The sequence below is a fragment of the Bos grunniens genome, chromosome 9 (assembly GCF_055505025.1).
Source record: "Bos grunniens cultivar Pamir isolate PY7600 chromosome 9, Bosgru_T2T1.0, whole genome shotgun sequence".
In the NCBI taxonomy this organism is placed as follows: domain Eukaryota; kingdom Metazoa; phylum Chordata; class Mammalia; order Artiodactyla; family Bovidae; genus Bos; species Bos grunniens.
In genome coordinates, this window is record NC_141173.1 from 53,623,427 (window position 1) to 53,646,107 (window position 22,681).

Below are 22,681 nucleotides of genomic sequence, written 5' to 3' on the forward strand. Positions count from 1 at the left end.
ATGGCCTCAGACCATTACTCCTTGACAAACATGAGCCGGGTTTTCATCCTGGTGAAAAGGACTGCTAAACTCTCTGTAGCATTCGATCATTTCTGACTTGTATCCATTTGACGAACGGCTCCAAAAGGCAAGGCATATTGCGGGCATGTCTTTTTAGTTCTCCAGATGAAGAGAATGTAGCCAGTGAATCTGCTTCCAATATATGCTAAATTGCATCTCTTAATGAATAATGAGTGAAGAGAAATGGAAAAAGAATGTCATTGGGTGCCAGGCAGCCAACAGATGCCACACAGGCAGACACCATGGAGGGCAGATGAGAGACACTCTTTGGCTGTTTTTCCAGAAACTAGTTTTTTTTTTTTTTTTAATTTAAATAAGGTACTAGCCTGATGAAAAAAATTACCTGTGTACAGTAAAACAGTAATAATCAAAGACAGTGCAGAAGAAACAGGTTACTCATCAATCACCAGGTCTCTGCCAGAAGTGGAGAGTTTTCCCACAGGCAACATCCTGGTTTTCCTCCACCCTAATTTTAGAAGTTTCAAGAAATGGGTTCCAATTATTTCCCTGGGGAGATAATTCTACAACTTAATAAATGATTTTCCATTCTTTGTCCCACAGGGCTTTCAAAAGTTTTCAGAGATAAAGTCATCCCACTGAAGGTCACTCCTGTACCAGGTAAAATTTTCTTAAACTTGATCCTTCATATTGCTCCTAATTTGAGTCATTCCAGCTGGTATTGCTTTGTTTTGTAACAAACTTCTCAGAATCCTTAGAGCCTAATGTTTTTGCATCTTGCATATGGATACTACAGGAAAACAGCTCTGGAGAATTACCAAAGAAATGCTCATGTCTCTATAGCCTCTTTTTATAGCACAGTGCTGCCATTTAATTACTTTCCTCCTTCCTCATAAATCAGTTCTTCCCATGCCCTAATCAATCTTCCAGCCCATCTCTTAACACTGTCCAATCTACCTTGATCTTTCTAGTGAACATTGTCACTTACTGTGTGAAAGGAACATAAGCCACAGCCAGGCTCTGCTTTTAAGAAAATTTCTAAGGAAACAAGCGGGCAGTGGAACAGTGACCACTGTGATCTATCACTGTGATCTATCACTTCCGGCTTTCTGTCTACTTATCACCCCTTACGTCACAAATATCATGAGAGGGTCCATGCTCAATTTCCCCAAGTATTATGTATTACAGAAAACTTTGTGCACATACATATAGTCTGCATTTTCTGGGCTCTTTTTTCTTACTGCCAATATGTCTAACTTCTCACATTTTTCATATAATTTTCACACATTTATTATTTATAAATATTTTCAGACTACATAGTCATTCATATCTGTTGGGTTTATCTTTTCTCCAGATCAAAGGTAAATACAACTTACAGGTCTGCCAAATTCAAACCAATCTCACCTAGATAGGGTATTAGTGCTAGATTTAAATCCAGTGCTTCTCAAACCTAATATGTGCATGAATACCTGGGGTTTCTGGCCAAAATACAGATTCTGATTCAGTAGGAGGAAGAGAAGGATTGCAAGTCCACATTTCTAACCATCTCCAAGGTGATGTGTACACTGCTAGTCCATGAACCACATTTTGAGCAGGAAGGTTTTAGACAGTCCCATCCATGAGACTGTAAACTGCTGCTGTATTACAGTAACCTGAGTCTGCTGTTTCAAATTTTAAAAGGCTTAAAATCAACTGAAACTTAAGTAGGATGCTTTAATAAAGATATAGGGCATGTGTAGCTAATACTAGGGCTAAGACAATGTGTTTCCTTTATAGTAAGATATGGGTAAGCTCTTACTACGGGCAAGACAGCATACTTTCAGACCTTGGCTCTATAAATCAGCACCTGATTCTGATGGCATAAAGGAAGGCATACAAACACTCTGCAGTTTTGCTTTTGCAATAATACATAAACAAAAGTAAAAGTGTCGTCGTACTCAGTTTTTACTTTGGTGACAATATAAAAGAGAAAAATCATTGAAACCATGGATAACTCTTACTTATCCAGATAATGGAAGAAATGGCAAAGAAAATCCAAAACAATGGGCTACCTTAAAATCACTTCTATACCACGAACCTCAATGGAGCACTATTCATTGCCATGCTGAATTGAGGGCAAGGCGGTACATGCAATCCTGGAGCCCATTTAAGAGGTTTAGAATAGAAACTATACTAGGGCTTCCCTGGTGGCTCAGTCAGTAAAAAATCAGCCTGCAACATAGGAGACCTAGGTTTGATCCCTGGGTCGGGAAGATACCCTGGAGAAGGAAAGTGTAACCCACTGCAGTATTCTTGCTTGGGACATCCCATGGACAGAGGATCTTGGCAGGCTACAGTCCATGGGGTTGCAGCATCAGACATGACTTAGGACTAAGCCACCACCATTAGAAACTATAGTATACACAGAAGGCTGATTCATCATTGGGACATGAAACACAGAGACCACAGGTAGCTCTGTAGTGCATTTTGGGGCTTATATTTGCAAATGTTTATTTAAGGAACTTTTGGCTTTTGGTGATACTACATCTAGAAAGCATAACTCAGGGAAGGTGAAAATCCTATTCTAAGTACTCTGACACACTGACATTCCCATCGCCCTAATTTCTAGAATATTTTAATTGATGGGGGTGGGTGGAGCATACAGTGAAAGTTTTATCTCTCACTTGCTTAGGCGACAAAGACAGCAACAGTGGAAAAGAACACAAGGATTCAGGTTGGGAGGACAGATCAAAGAGTACTTAGGAAACAGGGCATTAGGCAAGGTGTTTCCTAAACCATCTGAAACACAGGGACTGCCACCTCCAAAGACCACAGGAAATCTCCCAAGCACCGTGCCTAACCCAATCCATTTCATCTTGCCCTGATGGACAATTGTTTCTTCCTCAAAGGAGCACTTACTACTGCTTATTCCAGTGTCAACATATCTCTCAGTTTCTTGATAAAAACAATGTCTAGCACATAGTAGGCTACACATATTTGGTGCATAATGGAAAATTCTTTGTAACTATTCCTAGGCTATTTCTCACATTTCTTTTGAACCAATGACATCAGATTCTGTATATATCCATATCTGTCTGTCTATAGGCTTCCCCACTGGTTCAGATGGTAAAGAATCCTTCTGCAATGTGGGAGACCTGGGTTCGATCCCTGGGTTGGGAAGATGCCCTGGAGGAGGGCATGGCAACCCACCCCAGTATTCTTGCCTGGAGAATCCCCATGGACAGAGGAGCCTGGAGGGCTACAGTCTATGGGGTCTCAAAGAGTCGGACATGACTAATCTATCACAGGCTTCAGTCTCCTATTTCATCATCTCATCTTTGTGGTTTTCCTGTAAAGCCCTTATAAGCTCTCACACAAGGCAGCACGCACTGGACTTATTTGTATATGGTCCTCGTTTTACTCCCTCCACGATTGGCGCTGGCCACCTCTATCTGAAATTATTAGCAATGCAATGCACATTGTAATATGCTAATCCCTCAAATAAATTTGAAAATATCAGGGCAAGAAGAAACTTTTGAGTACGTTTGGTTCAAACTTCTAAATCTTATAAAGAGAAATCAAATCCAGACAAGTTATTTGACATACTCTAAGTCATGCAGCTGATTAATGGAAAAGCTGGAACCAGAAATGCCGTTTTCAAATTATAAATATGTTCTATTATATCATATAATCATTATTTGTTCATCAAAAACTATTTTAAGATAGAATCTGGGCACTCAAAATCAAACCCAACTTCCGTATTGTCTAAATTAGAGGAAAAAAATCTTTTTAAAAAATACATGCTTTGCTTTAGATAGGTGAAAATGTTTTTCAATGACTCTCATTTATGGATTATTTTTGCATAAAAACCATGGTTTAACGGTGCCAATTATAGAGTTTTTAAGTAAAGAACCAGTCTTTAGAGGAATGGGCTCCTCTGAGTATTGAACTTCTGTCTCACTTCTTAATGGGAATATATATTTAAGTTCTAGGTGATCCCCTGTTAACTAAACCTGGCTCAAAAATAAATAGAAAATAGTCCCCTCCTTTTAGTTTTCTCAGTGTATCCCCACTGACTGCTATTCTATGAATAGGATATATAATACTAAATATAAAAGTATATAATTTTAAATTATGCAAAATTTTCTGATTCAATTAAAGTATGCAACCTATTTAGATGTATTTCACAAATATGTGAAATATATGAACGAACGTCACATTCCTAACATGATAAGCCCTCAAGCTGTGATCCAAATTCCTTTACTGTTTCTCAAACACACAGAGATAGAAACTGCTGTTTTAAAATATAAAATTCCTGATCCTTTGAAAGGAGCTGCTGTTTTGAAATCTATCTCTGCTTATATATGTCCACAAGTATGTGTACTGTCCAACATGACCCCCAAAGCAATAAGAAATTTTATATTCACAGATTCTCTGGAAAATATATGAATTAGGAAGTTATCCCAAATCCAAGAATACACATCAATGCGCTCTTCCATAAAATCACCTTTATATCTTGCAAATATATATATTAAAATGACCTTTACAGAGCAGTTCTCATCGGATGAGTGATTGAGTATTTTTCTCCAACACTAACAAAAGATAAAGCCCTGTCGAAAGCAGTAACTCTTTCTTTCTCTTGGTTCACAAGTATTCTTTTTCACTGAGGAGGATGTTCTCATCACAGAATTCATCAGCCAAAGCTGAGTAAGCAAGAAGCGGCATTTTTGCCCACAGTCCGACACAACCCCCTTGGCCTGGGGCAGCTATAATTACTCTCTTATTCTAAAACTTGGTTGCAAACTGCTTTGTTGATGGAGAAAACAGAGACCTGCCTTTTGCAGGCGCCCTGCTGTGAAGGCACAAGTGTCTATATCCTTGCCAGTCCTGTCATCCTACTGAGATAAGCCAGGGCACCCATCTCCCCGCAGTGACCGACAGGCAGCACAAATTCCACACGCCTGCAGATTTAGAAAGGAACAAAGGAAGGGCATAAGAGCAAGTCAGCAACCTCCTGGCATTCCTGAAGCTCCACCAACGAACCTGGCATGTTAAAAGAGTGCTTGGGACACAAGCTGTGGGGAGCAGAGCATGTGTTAATGGAGTGAGTGACAATGCACAGAGAGAAGTTTCCCCTTCTAAACAGAGGATCAAGGATGCTCACCATCTTCTAATACATGGCCTCAAAGGGAAGCTGCATGGACTGTTATGTATGTTGTGTTCAGGTACACTAACTCATATGTTATTTTATGCCTTAAATTTCAATAAACTGTAAACACTTTAGCAAGATACCCTTTAAATATACAGTTTCTTCAGATGAAAAATGTGGAGTTTCCCACGTGTAAGTGAACAGGTGTTGAGATTTGCTATGTTCGACTACACAGAAGCTTATTTATTTAATATGAGTCATGTTAAAGCTCTAAATAGTGACATACTACACCAGAATAATGACTGACATAGAGGAAAGTTCATATTAATAAATAAACGCACAGAATTTTACAGCTTTATTCTCCTCTTTGAGATGAAATGAAAGATTTCTGTTCAAAATGGCAACAATCTGATCCAAAAGCAGCAGAAACTAGGGACATAAGATCAGAGTGCGTTGCTCCACCAGAACAATGAAAATGTTACGATGGAGGAATATTAAAAATTACAACAGTGCTCACTCAAGTGCTATAATTAAAACTGTGTCAACATTTTGCTTGTTAAAACAGTTTTCAAGGGAGGTTGTACATTAACCATTACAGCTGACTACAGACTTATATATGACACATAGGCTGTTTTTTCCTCTGAGAAATATATTTCAATTGAATCAAAACTGATGAGGTCCCAGGTTCATATACTGTCAGAAAAAAAAAAAAGACCTGGCAGATTTTAAATAGAATATTCAGCTCAGCAGGTATGGTAATAACACATATTCTTTCATTGTTCATTTAAAACTTTATGAAGTTGAAGGATTGACAAATGCTCTTATGTTCACCTTTAGCAAAAAATTTGTGCTTGGTAATACTCTAGCTTCTCTTCAGATCATATATGTCTTTTGCCTTTTACTAAAGATATCCGTGGAAAAGAACAGTTAAGAGGAGTTTTTTTAGGGACTTAAAAAAAAAAAGTCATGATGTATACAACTTAGCCTCAAATGGCTCAGAAGAAAAGCACACATGTGTGTTCTCTCCCTCTCTGCCTGAATAGCTATTCTCCTACTAGATATTTATAGAGAGATAGATATCTAGAGATGGAGGCAGAGAACATATGATAAAGCAAATGAAGTAATTTGCTAAGAAATGAGCAAATCATATGGGTGCTCTTTACTATTCTTATTCTTGCAACTTTCCTGTAAGTTAGAAATTATTTTGAAACAGAAAATTGAAAGAACAAAAAAAAGTGCCTGTTAACCATCTTTAATACACATTTTGCTCAAAAAATACATACTGCCAAGCATCAAAAGTAAGAGCCCTTGCAAGCAAGGATGTCTCCCGCAGACAGTGACAAACACACAGGACTGGAGGAACCACAGGAAAAGTGCCCTGAGGCCTGCCCCATTTAAGTTCCTGGTATTTGTGAGGGCAAACACAAGGACTTGAGTTGTCCTTTGGTTCAGTCTTCTGACACAAGTCAGTTTTTAAAAAGGTAAATTATACATCAAGAAAAAACAAAGGTAGGAAAAAGAGATGAAGTTAGTATACCATGATACCTTTTACATCTATAAGAACTGGCCACCATTTGAGCTGATCTTTGAAAAGTCAATACAAAGAACAGCAAGAATCCATGGCCAACACTGGAGCAGTCATTTGGCATCTCATCTGTAAAATGAGTGAGTTGATGCAAGAGTCTCTTTATCTCTGGGATATATGTCACTTACAAATCCACCAAAATGTAATATTTTAAAGTAGAATCCTCAAATACACACTACTATATGTAAAACAGACAACTAACAAGGACCTACATTATAGGATAGAGAATTATATTCAATTAAAAAAAAAAAAAAACCTAAAAGGGAAAAGAATCTGGAAAAAGAATGTTGTTGTTTAGTCACCAGGTCATGACTGACTCTGCGACCCTGTGAACTACAGCACGCCAGGCTTCCCTGTCCTTCACTATCTCCCTGAGTTTGCTCAAACTCATGTCCATTGAGTCAGTGATGCCATCCAACCATCTTATCCTCTGTCACCCCCTCCTCTTGCCCTCAATCTTTCCCCACATCAGGGTCTTTTCCAATGAGTTGGCTCTTCATATCAGGTGGCCAAAGTATTGGCACCTCAGCTTCAGCATCAGTACTTCCAATGAATATTCAGGACTGATTTCCTTTAGGATTGACTAGTTTGATCTCCTTGCTGTCTAAAGGACTCTCAAGAGTCTTCTCCAACACTGCAGTTTGAACCCATCAATTCTTCAGTGCTCAACCTTCCTTATGGTCCAACTCTCACATCCATACATGACGACTGGAAAAACCATAGCTTTGACTAGATGGACCTCTGTCAGCAAAGTGATGTCTCTGCTTTTAATACACTGTCTAGGTTGGTCATAGCTCTTCTTTCAAGGAGCAAGCATCTTTCAATTTTGTGGCCACAGTCACAGTGATTTTGGAGCCCAAGAAAAAAATCTGTCACTGTTTCCACTTTTTCCCCATCTATTTGCCATGAAGTGATGGGACTGGATGCCATGATCTTCATTTTTTGAATGATGAATTTTAAGCCAGCTTTTCACCCACATCAAGAGGCTCCTTAGTTCTCTTCACTTTCTGCCATTAGAGTGGTATCATCTGTACCTGAGGTTGTTATTTTTCCCAGCAATCTTGATTTCAGCTTGTGGGTATGTATATATATATGTGTGTGTGTATATATATATATCTGAATGACTTTGCTGTACAAGTGGAAGTAACACAGCACTGTAAATCAACTGTACTTAAAAAATAATAATGAATTGTTTTTATTTCCCAAACAAGGGAAAGGAAATAGTTAACCAAATCCAGCACAGAGAGTCCCAGGCAGGATAAACCCAAGGAGGAGCAACCCAAGGCACATAGTAATCAAAGTGACAAAAATTAGAGAGAAAGATAAAATATTAAAAGCAACAAGGGAAAAAAAGACAACATACAAGGGAAATCCCATAAGGTTATCAGCTGATTTCTCAACAGAAACTCTACAAGCCAGAAGGTAATGGCACAATATATTCCAAGTGATGAAAGGGAGGAACCTACAACCAAGAATTCTCTGTCCAGCAAGACCTTCAGATTTGATAGGGAAATCAAAAGCTTTCCAAACAAGCAAAAGCTAAGAGAATGCAGCACCGCTAAGTCAGTTTTACAACAAACACTAAAGGAACTTCTCTATAGTCAGTAAACTTAACAAGAGAAGGAAAAGATCTACAAAAATAAACCACAAACAATAAACAAAATGATAATAGGATCATACATATTGATAATTACCTTAATTGTAAATGGGTTAAATACACCAACCAAAAGACATAGGCTGGATGGGTGATAAGAAAGCTGGAGTAGCATACTCATATTGGCCAAAACAAACTTTAAAACAAAGACTGTTATGAGACAAAGAAAGACACTGCATAATAATCAAGGGTTCAATCCAAGAAGAAGATATAACCATTATAAATCTATATGCACCCAACAATAGGAGCACCTCAATATATAAGGCAAATACCAACAAAATAATAATGAGATATTTTTAATTAAAATTTTGAAAACTTAAAAACATAAAGTAGAACCCTCCAAAATTTCTACAGGTAGGAAAGACAATCAAAGTTAATCACTGTGTCTAGGATCCAAGCCACAGATTTCCATAGCACAAATAGTTTTTATAAATATCTTCTCAGAACAACGAAGCGATGGCTTTTGTCTATAATTCTGAACTCACCAGAAACACACACCTGTGTACGGCAAGTGGAAGTGCATGTGTACACAGGCCCACACAGGAATAAAATGATCTCAGCCAAAGAACACACGTTTCAAACTTGTAAGGCGACTGCTTCAAGGTGTTATTTATTTAAAATCCCAGAGTGAGATTTTATTAGAAATGAAAATATTTAATAAACTAGTCACATAAAGTTTTTCTTCAGGAGAGGCTTTAAATACACCATCCCCATATCTAGAATATACGAAGCTTTTTAGATGGGAAGAATGTCCCTCGGGACAATAAAGACAATCAACATCACCAATGCAGGAAAAATGAAACCCATTCCTGGTCTATTCACACTTAGCAAAATATAAGTACATTTAGAAATAACTTCTTATACTTGACTTAAATAATCTAATAATGGTCTGAGCCAAAAGATAATACTCATCCATTAACTGCTGATGGCATCAGAGTATCACCTGATGCTAGATTGATGGGTGAGACTTCTAAGTAAGATATTAGTGATGCACATTTATATGTAAGTAAGATATCAGTGATGTACATTTATATATAAGTAAGATATTAGTGATGCATATTTATATACGATGTCCTTCTGGAAATAAAAGGGACACTGCATGTGGTGGTGAGATATGAACCTTATATTGTCAGAACAACATGGGAAAATCAGAGAAAACCAACTTGGTCAAAGAAGAAAATCCTACGGTATCGCACTGGCAACAGGGAGCAGAAGTGACCCTCCCTGGGTCACACCATTTCACATTCTCTCCCAGGTATGCAGGCAAGGAGGGTGCCTTATCAGGGTGAAGTCAAAGGACAGGGAAATTTTGATGCTTTTTTCCTACCGCTAACTGGTGCATGCCCATGGAGGTGAACATGACACAATGAAAAGGAGAAAAGGTTTCTTAACGTATCTGAGCATTTATGAAAAACATAAATATACTGAGCCTAGGTTTCCTCATCTGTAAAACAAAGATGATGTTATTTACGTCACAGTGTCTACATAGGACTGAATGAGATAACATGTGAAAGTGCTTGGAAAACTATGACATTTAGACAATAAACAGAATTATTATGATGGCAATGAGCCACCAAGAGATGGAGCTAATTCTCAATGCAATTATCCTTCTGAATTCATGTGAAAGCCAGCACATTCAGACAATTTTTACATAAATGTTGTGCAATATTGACATAAATTTTGAGAGATCTCTAGATGATAAGGAATTTGCTACACTATTAAAATACTTCATGTTATAAAATGATAGTAAAATCAAAGCAGATAATCTGTTGCAGATTAAAATCTAGCCCTTAAGATGAGCCTATTTCTACACCAATGAATTCAGTAATTCTAACCCAGTAATTAAAGATACAGGATTTTTGTTAAATTTCAAGTAAGAGAAAAACCAATGAGTGGATGAATAAATGAATGAAAAGAGAGATACAGACATAAACTTAGTTGTCTCTGCGTAACTGTCAGTATATGTTCACTTTCTTTACTTGGTGTGAATGTCCCATTAAAATATTTGAATTCAAGTCCATCAGTTCCCTTAAATCTCAACTCAGTTAACTTAGTGCAAGGAAATTATATGTATACCCTAAGCTATCTGACTTGAGCAAACTAAAACAATGATTAAGTTGATTACTTTCTGCTTTTTTTGGCTCTGGGGTACATGATATAATCATGAATCTTTTAGTATTTTTATTCATCCATTCCTCAATTTATTTTAATTTGTATTTCTTTTATGATAAACCAAGAATTCTCTTAATTTTCTTTTGACTACACTGTGCAGTCTGTGGGATGTTAGTTCTCCAACTAGGAATTACACCTGCACCCTGTGCACTGGAAGCAGGAGTTTTAACCACTGGACCACCAGGGAAGTCCCTTCAGTTTCTTACTGAGTGTCCATTATGTGCCAGGCACTTAGCCAGTGAGAAAGAAATTCTCACTCTCTCTCTCTCTATATATATATATACAGTCTTACTTGCCATTCAGTCCCAAGTTCTGTTAGCACCATATAACTCAAGCCTTACTCTTAACCTCAAGTGTCTTAAAGTATCCCTGTAAAATATACTCAGGGAGTATGGAATTAAGGGAAGAAATATCCTACAATTTTAGAATCTTCAGTCTATTGTAGGCAGATTTTCAGACACAAGCAAAACCCATCTTTTAATGTTGCCGTATCCCTGATGGGTGTTTTAAATATTTCTGGTACATTTATACATTTTAAAGTTTGTTTTGTTTTGTTTTAAAGCTGTTTAATTTGTAAACACGCCCTGGAGCATCCTGAGAGCATCAAGCCTTTGAATATTTCTTTATGAACTGATTCAATAATAACGAATCAATTACAGGTTCACTGGCACATACACTCCCCACCTGAAATGAAACCTTTAATGACCAAAAGGAGCTCAAAGGCTTAAGCAGCTGCCCCAGGTCATAGAAACAGAGATGGTAAAATCCCTCAAATAAGGGTACCGTGATGAATTAGATGTTCAGGAAGTACCTAAGCTGCAGGTAAGAGTTAATGTTGGCAGCCTCCAAAGAAAAAGAAAAGAATCCTCAAAGGTTACTTTAAACATTAATTTGGAGCTGAGAGTACAGTGATTGGAGTCGGGAACCCACTATCTGGAGCGCATGACTAAACACAGTCAGGGGCCAGCCTCTATTATCAGGGGACTGAGCTGGTGGGCTGGGGTACCAGGGCCTACACTCAGTAGGTTGCAAAGAACACACATAAGATGCCATGCTGACCACTAAACCACCTTCACCATGTGAATTCCAGCCTGGCTACTAATGTGTGAAAAAGATACTTCACACTGCATTTTTCACCTTCATTTCATCACAGTATAAATAATGGGGAACACAGAATCCTCTATTCATACCCTGAAGCACCTTTGAATATAATGTAAAAGTGATGCTTTTGTCAAAAAAGATACACTCTTTTCAGCACAATTATGATTTTTTTGAGTGGGGGAGGTGACTTAGAAAGCCAATATATAATAGCCATGTATGGAAAATGGATAGTTACGTATAGGTGTAACTATGAATAGATGTAGTTACATAAAGAAGACTGAGTGCTGAAGAATTGATGTTTTTGAATTGTGGTGTTGGAGAAGACTCTTGAGAGTCCCTTGAACTACAAGGAGATCAAACCAGTCAATCCTAAAGGAATGAACCCTGAATATTCATTGGAAGGACTGATACTGAAGCTGAAGCTCCAATATTTTGGCCACCTGATGCAAAGGCCGATTCATTGGAAAAGACCCAGATGCTGGGAAAGATTGAAGGCAGGAGAAGAGGGTGGCGGAGAATGATATAGTTGGATATCATCACCGACTTAATGGACATGAATTTGAGTAAACTCTGGGAGATAGTGAAGGACAGGGAAGCCTGCATGCTGCAGTCCATGGGGTCGCAAAGAGTTGGACATGACTTAGTGACTGAACAGTAAGGACAGTGGAAAATGGGTGTGTGGGAAGACAGGCCCAGTGCAGGAGAACCAGTGGCTTGCCGATCTCAGAAAACCTATGAGGGGGGAGGGGCTGCAGTGGGTGAAGGAAAGCGCACTAGGAGGAATTAACAGTAACTGTTATCCTGAGAGAAGGAGCGTGTTCCAGTCCCAAGGCCAGGCATCCAGAAGGAAATCTGTAAGTATTTGCTGAAGGTGAAAAAAAATTTTTTTGGTCAGCAAAAAAAAATTTGCTGAAGGAATTATGAGACTGCAATATGAAGAAGTCACAGACCCAGGACATCTTTACCACATTCAGAGGAACAACGTGTTGAAACAACAAGGGGAACCTCGAAGGTGGAGACAGAAGAGTTGAAGAGGAAAGAGAAAGTGGTGCCAGTAAGGTGAGCCCAGCCCTAGGAGCAGAGGCCAGGAGATGAAGTGTGAGACACTCTAGGGACCCTGTAATGGGGGACATCACTGCTTGAGGGGATGCAGTCTCAAGTGAACGGAGTCACTGTGAGACCACGGTTCTGGGAATGTGGTAGGGAGCTTATAAGGACACAGAGAAAGTTCTTTATCTTTAGATATTAGTTTAAAGGGTTCAGCAGGCTGGGGGAAGGTAGAAACACAGTCAGGCTTGGACCAAAAATGATCTGAAATAGTGTTATACTTCAAAAAACATTTTTTTTTTTTTTGCTTAAGTCTCATTAATTTGCAAACAGAATGAATCTAAAAATAAAATATAGATACCACTGTGGCAAGTCATCTTATTTTTTAAATACTAAAAAAGAAAAAAACCTCTCTTGACTGATTTGACTGAGACTTTTCTCCCCTAATTACCTTTTTATTCTCTGCTGCTGAAATAAAAACAAGACATAACTAATCAGTAATTTTACTAAGCATCCCTGAGGGTGATTTTATCCATGCTATCCAGAGAGCTAAACAAAAATAATTATTCCTGGTCTAGTGCAATGAAGAATCTGGTTAGACTATACATACATGCATGACCCTATTCTCATATATTTTCAAATATTTTAAACAGCACTGTTACTTAAATAAGGGCTGCCTAAAACAGTAACTGAATTCAATGACTTAATTCATTTTTTTGAGCCTCTTCACATGAGACTGAATTATCACTTAATGACTCCCTTTACCATTCAAAAATGAATAGCTTTTTTTTTTTAAGCAAGAAATAATGTGAAAATAGAACACTTGAAGTAAAATTATAATCATTATGACACTGTCACTTTAACACCTATACACTTAATTGTTTTACAACTGACATGTAAGAAAAAATGTCCTACAGCTAAGTAGAAATATGCTGCTGAATGTTCACAGTGCGGAAGGGAGGACCTGAAGACAACATAAGTGAAAACACAGAACAGTGATTCTGGCTCTCAGGTCCCTAATCTATGAGACCACTATGCAGAGCTTGGAGACAGAAATGAAGGCCTTCCTTTATTTTTTCTTTTCCTTTATTTTTTGTTTTAAAAGGTGTGCATAAAAGAGGACTAAAATGAGCTATGCATTGTAAACACCAGCACTATTAGACACCTGCATCTTTTTTACCTTATGCTTCAAAAAGCAACAAGATTAGGTGCTGGGATGATACAAATTGAAATTTGCAACTTTTAATAACCTTCGTTGTTCTGTCGACAAATATCTGTCTCCCCAGCTCAACCCCTCCCCTCATGCTTCCCAAGGAGGGAAAAGGAGTCAGAGGCTGCCCTTGGAAACAAGAATTCATCAGACTGCTGTGAGACAGGCTGGTGAGAGAAACATAAGGAGAATGGAGCCTTCAGTTCATATATGCGCCCATTTTGAATTTCCCAGCTTTGCTGGTTGGTGTGACAAGCAGTGCACAACAACTGTGGGAGCTGCTGCATTAGCAAGCTGGCCAAAGTACCCCTGTCATTTACACTCCCCCACTGCACAACCAGGATGGGAACATTTGCTCTATTGGAAGGCAGTGATAAGGATGGATTTTTTAAAGTTTCCATTTTTAAGTGAAAATGAAAGAAAAATGCTCTTCTAGATGTGTTGTGCCTTTGAGCTCCATTTGAAAAAAGAAAAAAAAAAAAGGCAGAGAAAGCTGCTGTGAAGGTCACTGAGTGAAAGAACTTCCTCGGGGCACAGAATAAATTAAATCCCAAGGAAAAAATAAAATGTGATTTCCAGAGTGTGAGGCACAAACTCCAAATGACAATGATTGACAGCCAAACTATATCCGTGCAATATCCAAGACTGCACGTTCTCATTTACCTCAGTGTAGCCAGCAAGCGCCCATTAAACATCCGTCTGATGCCCAAATTAACCTTCTTGGCAAACTGAAAGAGGCACAAACTATCATAATCAACCTTTCATTATCACAGCAGCCTCTAGTTAAAGGGTCAGAATAATTGTGCCATCAGAGCCTTGATTGTTTTCAATCAACAGACGGCTGGAGTGACAGCTCGGTGATGGAGGGGTCTGATGAAACCGCACCAGGCCTAATCAGAGCAGATGAAAGGAAGGCATGATTGGTGCAAATGAACAGTCGTGCCTCTCCTTTTCATTTACGATCTGAAATTACTCTTAAATTTGTGGGGTTTTTTTTTTTTTCCCTCCCTTATGAGCACCACTGAAAGAATGTTTGACTTATTATGAGTTCTGACAGTGCAGAGTTATAAAACACAGGTAGGGTTATCAGCTGAGGCTTTAAGTGGGTATTCAGCATAATTCTAACAAATTCACTCTTGAAAAGCACAAAATGACTAAAAAGGCTTCCAATGACCTAACCTCTCAGTGCTGTTTGATTAACAGACCCATTTATTCCACTGGCATTCTAAATGATGAGATGATAAAACCGAGGGCAGAAATATCTTGTAAATGTTTTCTCTCAACCCCTCTGCTCTGCTTACTTCAGTACCAGTTTCTCTGCCCCAAATCCTTTACTGTTCTTGAAGACCGCCACATTAGGAGCTCAAAGGAGCTCATCCATCAGAGGGTACAGATCAAATAAGGGTGATTTTGAGTTAGGAACACGTAGCTGTACTGGGAGCCACAGGGGTAGGTAGAACCCACCAAACCTATGCTGACATTAAAAAGAATATTTGAGGAAAAGGAATAAAAATTTCTGCGATAGGCCAGGCGAAATTTGGCACAAAGAGATTTGGGGAAAAATGGAGATGATTTTTTCTGCATTCATGTGGCAACTACACAAACTGTAGTCATTAATATTCTTAAATAATTTATGATAATAGAATATACACCTGGAATAGCAAAAGTAAGTTTCAAACTTCTATTTTCTTCTTTAATTTTGGGATCAACCAGCCAATCATGAAAGTATTATGATCCAGGTCAATAGTGCAAAACAAAGGAAGGTCTTTTAGCTGTAAAAATTAATATGCATGCAATCTGTGATGTGCATGTATGTGTCTGTCTACCTGCAAGTGTGTCTGTGTGTGTGGAGTGAACCCGACCCCTATGTGTGTAAGAGACAGGAGACAGGATAGTTTTTAACCTCTCCACTCAAAACTTTTACATAAAACTTAGGCCATTTTATTTGCTAGACTGTGAGTTGGAATGATACAATAGGGGTATATAATAGACAAAGTAAAAAGAATTATTAAAAACAGCCTGGAATTTTCCATGCAATATTTAGTCTCCTCATAGCTAGATCTCATTTTATGGGTCAGGTGCTCACCACAAAAGTATCAAGAATGTACAAAATTTCCATAGTTCTACTTACATGTACATACACCTCAAGCAGGATATTGCTAAATTTGCCATATGACTTCAAAGCATCTCAAAGTTTTCATTCTGTTTTTAGGAGACAATTCTCCTAGAAAGATATCTGGCAAATGTTCAAGCACAATTATTTTACAAAACCATCTTCGCTCTCCCACCACCTTCTCAGGCATCTTACTTGTGGTGTGTGCACAGGGGCCTCCAACAAGCTTTATTAATGACCAGGCTCTGCATCTCCTGAGGGTTCCCTTCTTTTCCCTGAGTAGCATTGGTTTTTATGGCACAGACTTCCTTCTGCCCAGAAGGTAGTTTGTATATTGGTCAATTAAGAGTGGCTTTGGGGAACTTCCTTAGTGGTCTAAGGGCTAAGACGCCAAGCTCTCAATGCAGGGGGCCTGGGTTTGATCCCTACCTGGGGAATTAGATCCCACAAGCCACAACCAAGACCCAGCTCAGCCAAACAAACAGATAAATAAAAATATTAAAAAAAAAAAAAAGAGTGGCTTTGGGACACTGACAGCACATGGGATTTAAGAGAGAATTTCCTTAGCTGGTTCACAGACCAGGAGGATGAAAAGCAGGCGACCCGTGTCAGTGTCTGCTCTAACCTCTTGAATCCAAGAGGTGTGGAATTCATCGTTTGAAAGCACTACACAGCCCCTCTACATGGCTTAAATTGTACAAGAGATGAGAAGAACAGAAAGATTCTTCAGGAGACCTGGCAACCTGACAAATCAATCCCTTTGTTTACTTTATTATTTACTCTCTGTGTTGGGCTTCACTCCAGAGTATACAGTCCCAGCAGTGAGCAGAATAAGAAATTGCTTACAGCCCTCGGCAGGTTCAATGTCATTCCCACAGCCAAAGAGAGGGATGTCTAAAGTCTATTTGCCTCTTAACTAAGCGTTGTCCTTTCTGGATGGAGATGTCTAGTTTTACTTTCAGCTGTGAGTAATTTCCCACTGTGATTGGCTGACTTATAGTCAATTTAGTATAATTAATGCCAAATTACATTGTAATTCACCTAGAATTACAAATTAAAAGCTATATTAAGAGCAAATGAATTAATCAAAATTAATGATATTATGCTCACTTGTTTTAAAGTGTTAATAAGATGGGTCCCCCTAAAACGTTTAAACTTCAGCGCACCATCCATCACTACTTCAATTACCTGACTTCCTTGTGTGGCCAGAGGAGCTGGTGTGTGGGCATTTCTCATCAACAAGAACACACACAAAGAAGATAAGTGCATTCAGCCTCCAGCTGGCCCGGCTCTTTTTAGCTTCTGTTCTTGAAACATAAGTAGTATCTGGACCACTTACTGAAACGGACTTCCTATAGACAAAGAGGAACAATGCAAAAGCCTGTGCTATTTATCTTTAGAACTCATCAAAGATTTTTTTACCTAAGAGAATTTTTCTTTCTGGTTATGTTTTGTCTACTGGAATACTGAAATCTGTTTTCATTCCTCCAATGTGGCACCCCAAGTAACAAAGAGGTGGTCCTGTTAAAGAGGAGAACCTCAACTATTCATATTTCTGAATACTGCCCATGATTACTATCTTAGAATGGCCACCTTTTCCCTCCAGGTAAGTTGAGAGATATTGTTCTTTAGTTTTACTTGTAGCCAGGCCTGGAGGCACGGGTGAGTGAAGCAGAGTGAAAGGGTGTCGGCATTTAAAAATAGATGCCAAAGGTTCCCCAGACATCTCTTTGGAGTATAAACAAACCCAGAGGCTCACTCCATGGCTAAGTTGAGAGCCTCTCCTCTAGAATACCCAGAACAGGCAATCTCCATGGTCTGATATGGCCAATTGGCGCAAATACCACGGCCAACAGGCACCCAACTGGCCTGGTAAGGATTCCTATAGAAATAGTCTGGCAATGCAGGGCATGGGGTACAAGCTCATTTCTACCGGAAAGACACTTAACATTTATCAGTGTTAATAAATTAATATTTTTCTCCCTTTCTCTTAAATCCCATATTTAGGCCATTACCTAGATGTAATTTTCTACTACATAAACTTCTCAATTTTAATATTCAGGTATAAAATGAAGGTATCAGGATTAATAACTTCCATCTGATTCATCCTCACTCTCACAACAGTCTGAAGACTTTCCATCACTCAGCCTGCAGGGCTGCAACAGAAATGCTGCTGCTGCTAAGTCGCTTCAGTCGTGTCCGACTCTGCGACCCCACAGACGGCAGCCCACCAGGCTCTGCTGTCCCTGGGATTCTCCAGGCAAGAACACTGGAGTGGGTTGCCATTGCCTTCTCCGTGCAACAGAAATAACCATGTTCTAAGTTCTTTTTCACACTGATCGAAATCTCTTGATCAGATTTTAAGTGATCCTCCATTATGCGCTCTCTTCCTGCTTTGCACTGTATTACTTTGTACCTCCAGGGAATGGAAGGTGGTTCCCTACCTCTGCCAGAGTGCTCCATTCACTCCTTCTCATCAAACCATCTAGAGCCTCAATTTTCCAGGCTCTGATAAAAGAAAGACCTTCAGCGACACTTTTTTGTATGACTTTTATTGAGTCATTTTTGCAACTTCCCACAAAGCAGCACAACAGGTGAAAATGAAAACTGGTAATTTATTAGGAAATGTAGACTGCTGGCTCACGCATTATAGAGCAGTATAGTCGGTTTGACTTTTGAGAAGCTGTATCAGGTACGCTGAGTTTCTGTTTTCTTAGTGATTTGGAGTATTTGAAGAGAACACAGTGAGATCTATATTGAATCCATACTGTGAAGGGAGTCAACCACCTGTCCTCTGTGAGTTTTCATTTCCTCACCTGTTAAAGTTTGGATGATAGTTGCCTTATCAACCTTAATAAGGCTGATGGGAGACTTGAATGAAATGATGTGTGTAAAAGTGCTTAAGAAGTATAAAGCTAAGGATTGTAAAAATTATTATTGGTGTTATTATTATTGATGAACTTCTATGCCTGGCCTCGAGGTTTCTACCTCATGTTTAGCATATAGTTTGGGTTTTATTTTTAAATCCCTGATAACCCAGGTAGCAGCAATATGACTGCAGGCTACCAATGCATAAGTAATATTCTCCAGTCATCTTTTTCCTTCTCACAGCAGCAACAACAAAAATATCAGTCTGGAAACAACATGAATCACAATGAAAATTAGAAGCAGAGAACATAAATATGTCATATCTCATAAATCACCTTGTTGTTCTGTTGTGCTCATTTACAACAAAATAAAAGGAAGGAAAAAGAAACTATTAACTCATGGGAACAGCAGCACATGAATACAAGTTAGGTCTCCTGTAATTTCTGATAATCACTGCCCTGCATGGCCTCTTGACAATGCACAGCTCTAGCACTGAGGATTAGCGGGAGCAAAGTCCCTCTGAAATGAATGTGTCGTGCGTCTCTCAAAGGCACACAGTCCAGACGAACAACAGCAGGGCCACTAGTCAACTCGGGGATGAGTCCTCACAAGGAATCAGCCGCATGCAGATCAGGACAAGTGACTGAATACACACTCTGGCCCGTCTGAGCAACAAGACCTGAACTAGCAGAAGCGCTCAGTGTCCAGCTGGGGGCACTCCCAGGATCAAACATCCTCCGGGCACAGCACTATTTGGGATGTGAATGATCCACTATTTATTCTCAGTGTGCTGCTGCTGCTGGTCAGTCACTTCAGTCCTGTCCGACTCTATGCGACCCCATAGACGGAAGCCCACCAGGCTCCCCCGTCCCTGGGATTCTCCAGGCAAGAACACTGGAGTGGGTTGCCGCCTCCTTCTCCAATGTGTGAAAGTGAAAAGTGAAAGTGAAGTCCCTCAGTCGTGTCCGACTCTTCGCGACCCCATGGACTGCAGCCTACCAGGCTCCTCCATCCATGGGATTTTCCAGGCAAGAGCACTGGAGTGGGGTGCCATTGCTTCTCCAATTCTCAGTGTAACATCTAGTAAAAAGGAAGTGAAGATGCCCTCATCACATTTGTAGGAAAGATTATAGGTATTTGGGAGGGACTGCCAGAAGCTTCAGGAAGAAAACTGAGAAACTGTACACATTTAGTTAAGATGCCCAGAAAGGGCCTCTCTGAAAAAATAGAAATGATACATGCATATATGAAATTAAACTGAAGAAAGGTAGGGATATAATGAAAGACTATAATTAGGGGGTAGGGATAAGAGTTCTCAGGCCACAATATTTTATTTCATTTCCAGCTACCAAGTGTAAGAATGAGGACACTACTTATGGAGCTTTTTGATTAAATAGTCACCCACAGTCTAATTTCCTTGAGGCTTGGACTCTACTGCAGTGATTGACAAAGATTTGCAAAGCTGTTTAAGGTAGTACATACAATGAACAAAAATGAACAATGAGGGAGTTCCCTGGTGGTCCAATGGCTAGGACTCCACTGTGTTCCCAATGCAGGGGGCCTGTGTTCGATTCCCAGGCAGGGAACTAGATCCCACACGCCACAACTAAAAAAGATCCCACGTGCTACAACTAAAACCCAGCACAGCCAAATAAATAAATATTTTTTAAAAAAAGAATTAACAATGAATAAAGCACTGAAGAAAAGGTAAAGGGTAGGTGATATTGAAATGTCCAAGCAAAAGAATTTCATTTTCCAATCCACCCATATCATTTCAATACACCCAAAATTAGCAAAGAAATCACCACTGTGTTTGGCAGAGGTCAGTCCCCACTGGGAAGCAATCAGGCACTGGGTGAAGGAGCACAATTAAGCACAGGGAGCAGAGTCAGAGTTAGCCACATGACACAGGCATGAAGGCACAGAGCTGGCCACTACCCCTTCAACCTGCTGGCACCACACCAGGGAACAGGAACAGCCAAGCCCTTCCTCATTTCTTTTCAAGTCACAGGATTAACTTGATGCACCTCTGTGTCCACCACACCCCAAGTATTTTTGCGCTTCTATTATAAACTTGGCAGCTATGGGCCAAAGTGGGAAAAACCCAAGAATTAGAAGACGTGAATTTGATTTCTAGCTCCGTTACTCCAGTTTCCCCATTTGCACCACAGGAGCACAAAGCAATGCAAAACGCAGACGCATTCTGGAAACCGGGATGTGATATTCAGACGCGAAGTGTTACGATGGTATTGTTGGACACATAGGACTGTTTGAAGTCCTCCCTTCTCCCTGGCCAGAGGTGCATCTGGGACAGTTTATCATCTTAGAGATAAAAGTCGAACGCTGAGCACATCGCTAGTGTCCTCTATTTTCCAACTATAAAGGGATAGTAGTTTTTTGTTTGGGTTCACTTTCTGGGACTCCTTTTGATGGAAATGATTAAATCAAACCTAAGGTGGGTAGTTTGTGGAGTAGATAAAAGCCCAGGAGGGGCCTGTCAAAAAAATCACTGTATCAGAGGTTGTTGACAACTCTAAACAATATGTGACTTACACCTCTAGAGATATAAAGTGAACGTGTTACTAACAGTATGACTTACAGAGGCAAATTTCCAACTAAAACACAAGAAAAAAATGCTGTTTTAAAAGGTGAAACTCATTTAATATACCAATTTTCTGAGAATAAATCTAGCCTTTTATAGGAATAGTAGGATGCCTTATTATCCATTCAATACATTTTAATATGAAAACTATACATTATTGTTTTTAATTCATTATTTATAGAGTGTAAGAGAGCAAGAAGGTAGCATTCAACACAAAGCCTACAGGTACAGCCTGTGGCTCTGGGGACAAAGAATCAAAGACAAATGTAAACATGATTACCCACTCCAATCCCCCCAGCCCCAAACCACATGACATGGTTGCTCTTTGCCAAACTACTGGGATAAAAAAGACTTTCCCTGCCAAGGTCTGGTCTTGTCTGACATCAGTGATGTGACCACTGAATTGTCTGCTCTTATTATCTACTGAAGTCCAGGCAAAGTTAGGCTCAAAATATTAGGAGGAGCCCTCAAGCCAAGGTTAGTAAAGGATGAAAACCACTGATATATAATTAACACATTAAATAATAAGTGCTTTTCACTGAAAGTAGGAAATAGTTAATAAAATAAGAATTAAAGGTAAACAAAACTTTTCCATGTTCAGAAATAAAGCTAAGCTAAATCTCTCTAACCCGACAACTGAACACTTTTAAAGAGCTTTTTACCCCAGGATCTAACTTCTAAAACTGTGCCAAGCACATAACAGGTATACAATAAATACTCATTTGTAATTCAACAATCTACTGTACCCATTTTTAAATATCCTTGTTTCTGCTACTTCAGAGATGAAATAATAATCCAGAGAGCTGGGCAATGGTTTAAAACCAGAAGGATCCCTCCCAATTGGCATGAGGATTAGGAGAGGGAAACGGAGTTAGCTAACTTGTACTCTGTCTTACATTCCATGGTTTGGGGCACTTAGTAGGTGCTCAGTTTATACTGATGGATAAGGACTTCCCTGGCAGTCCAGTGGTTAAGACTCAACACTTCAAATACAGGGATTCTGGGTTTGACACCTGGTCAGGGAACTAGGATCCCACATGCCATGTGGCGCAACAACAACAAAGAATATTGATAGGTGGACAGCCACACTTTCTCCCTATGCTAGCAAATACAAGAATTTACATAATATATAGGTTTTTCTACAAACTACACTGTCATAGAAGGTAACTTCCCCTTTATTCTC

General features: G+C 39.3%; 1 protein-coding gene and 1 pseudogene across 35 annotated transcripts in view; one reads left to right on the top strand and one right to left on the bottom strand.

Moving 5' to 3' along the window:
* KLHL32 (kelch like family member 32) overlaps window positions 1-22,681 on the bottom strand; it is a 216,073-nt gene that overhangs the window by 34,273 nt on the left and 159,119 nt on the right. The window contains exon 1 of one of the 35 annotated variants that reach the window (XM_086317663.1): window positions 17,217-17,374. The exons of 33 other annotated variants lie outside the window; for them this stretch is intronic. Coding sequence is in view for 1 of the 2 variants with exons in the window: in XM_086317652.1 (XP_086173778.1) it covers window positions 17,217-17,264 (48 nt within the window). In the remaining variant the exon portion in view is untranslated. Of the gene's footprint in view, window positions 1-17,216; window positions 17,375-22,681 lie in introns of those variants that run through there. One more of the 35 variants, XM_086317652.1, reaches the window with a different exon arrangement.
* LOC147365968 (U5 spliceosomal RNA) lies at window positions 6,004-6,113 on the top strand (annotated as a pseudogene).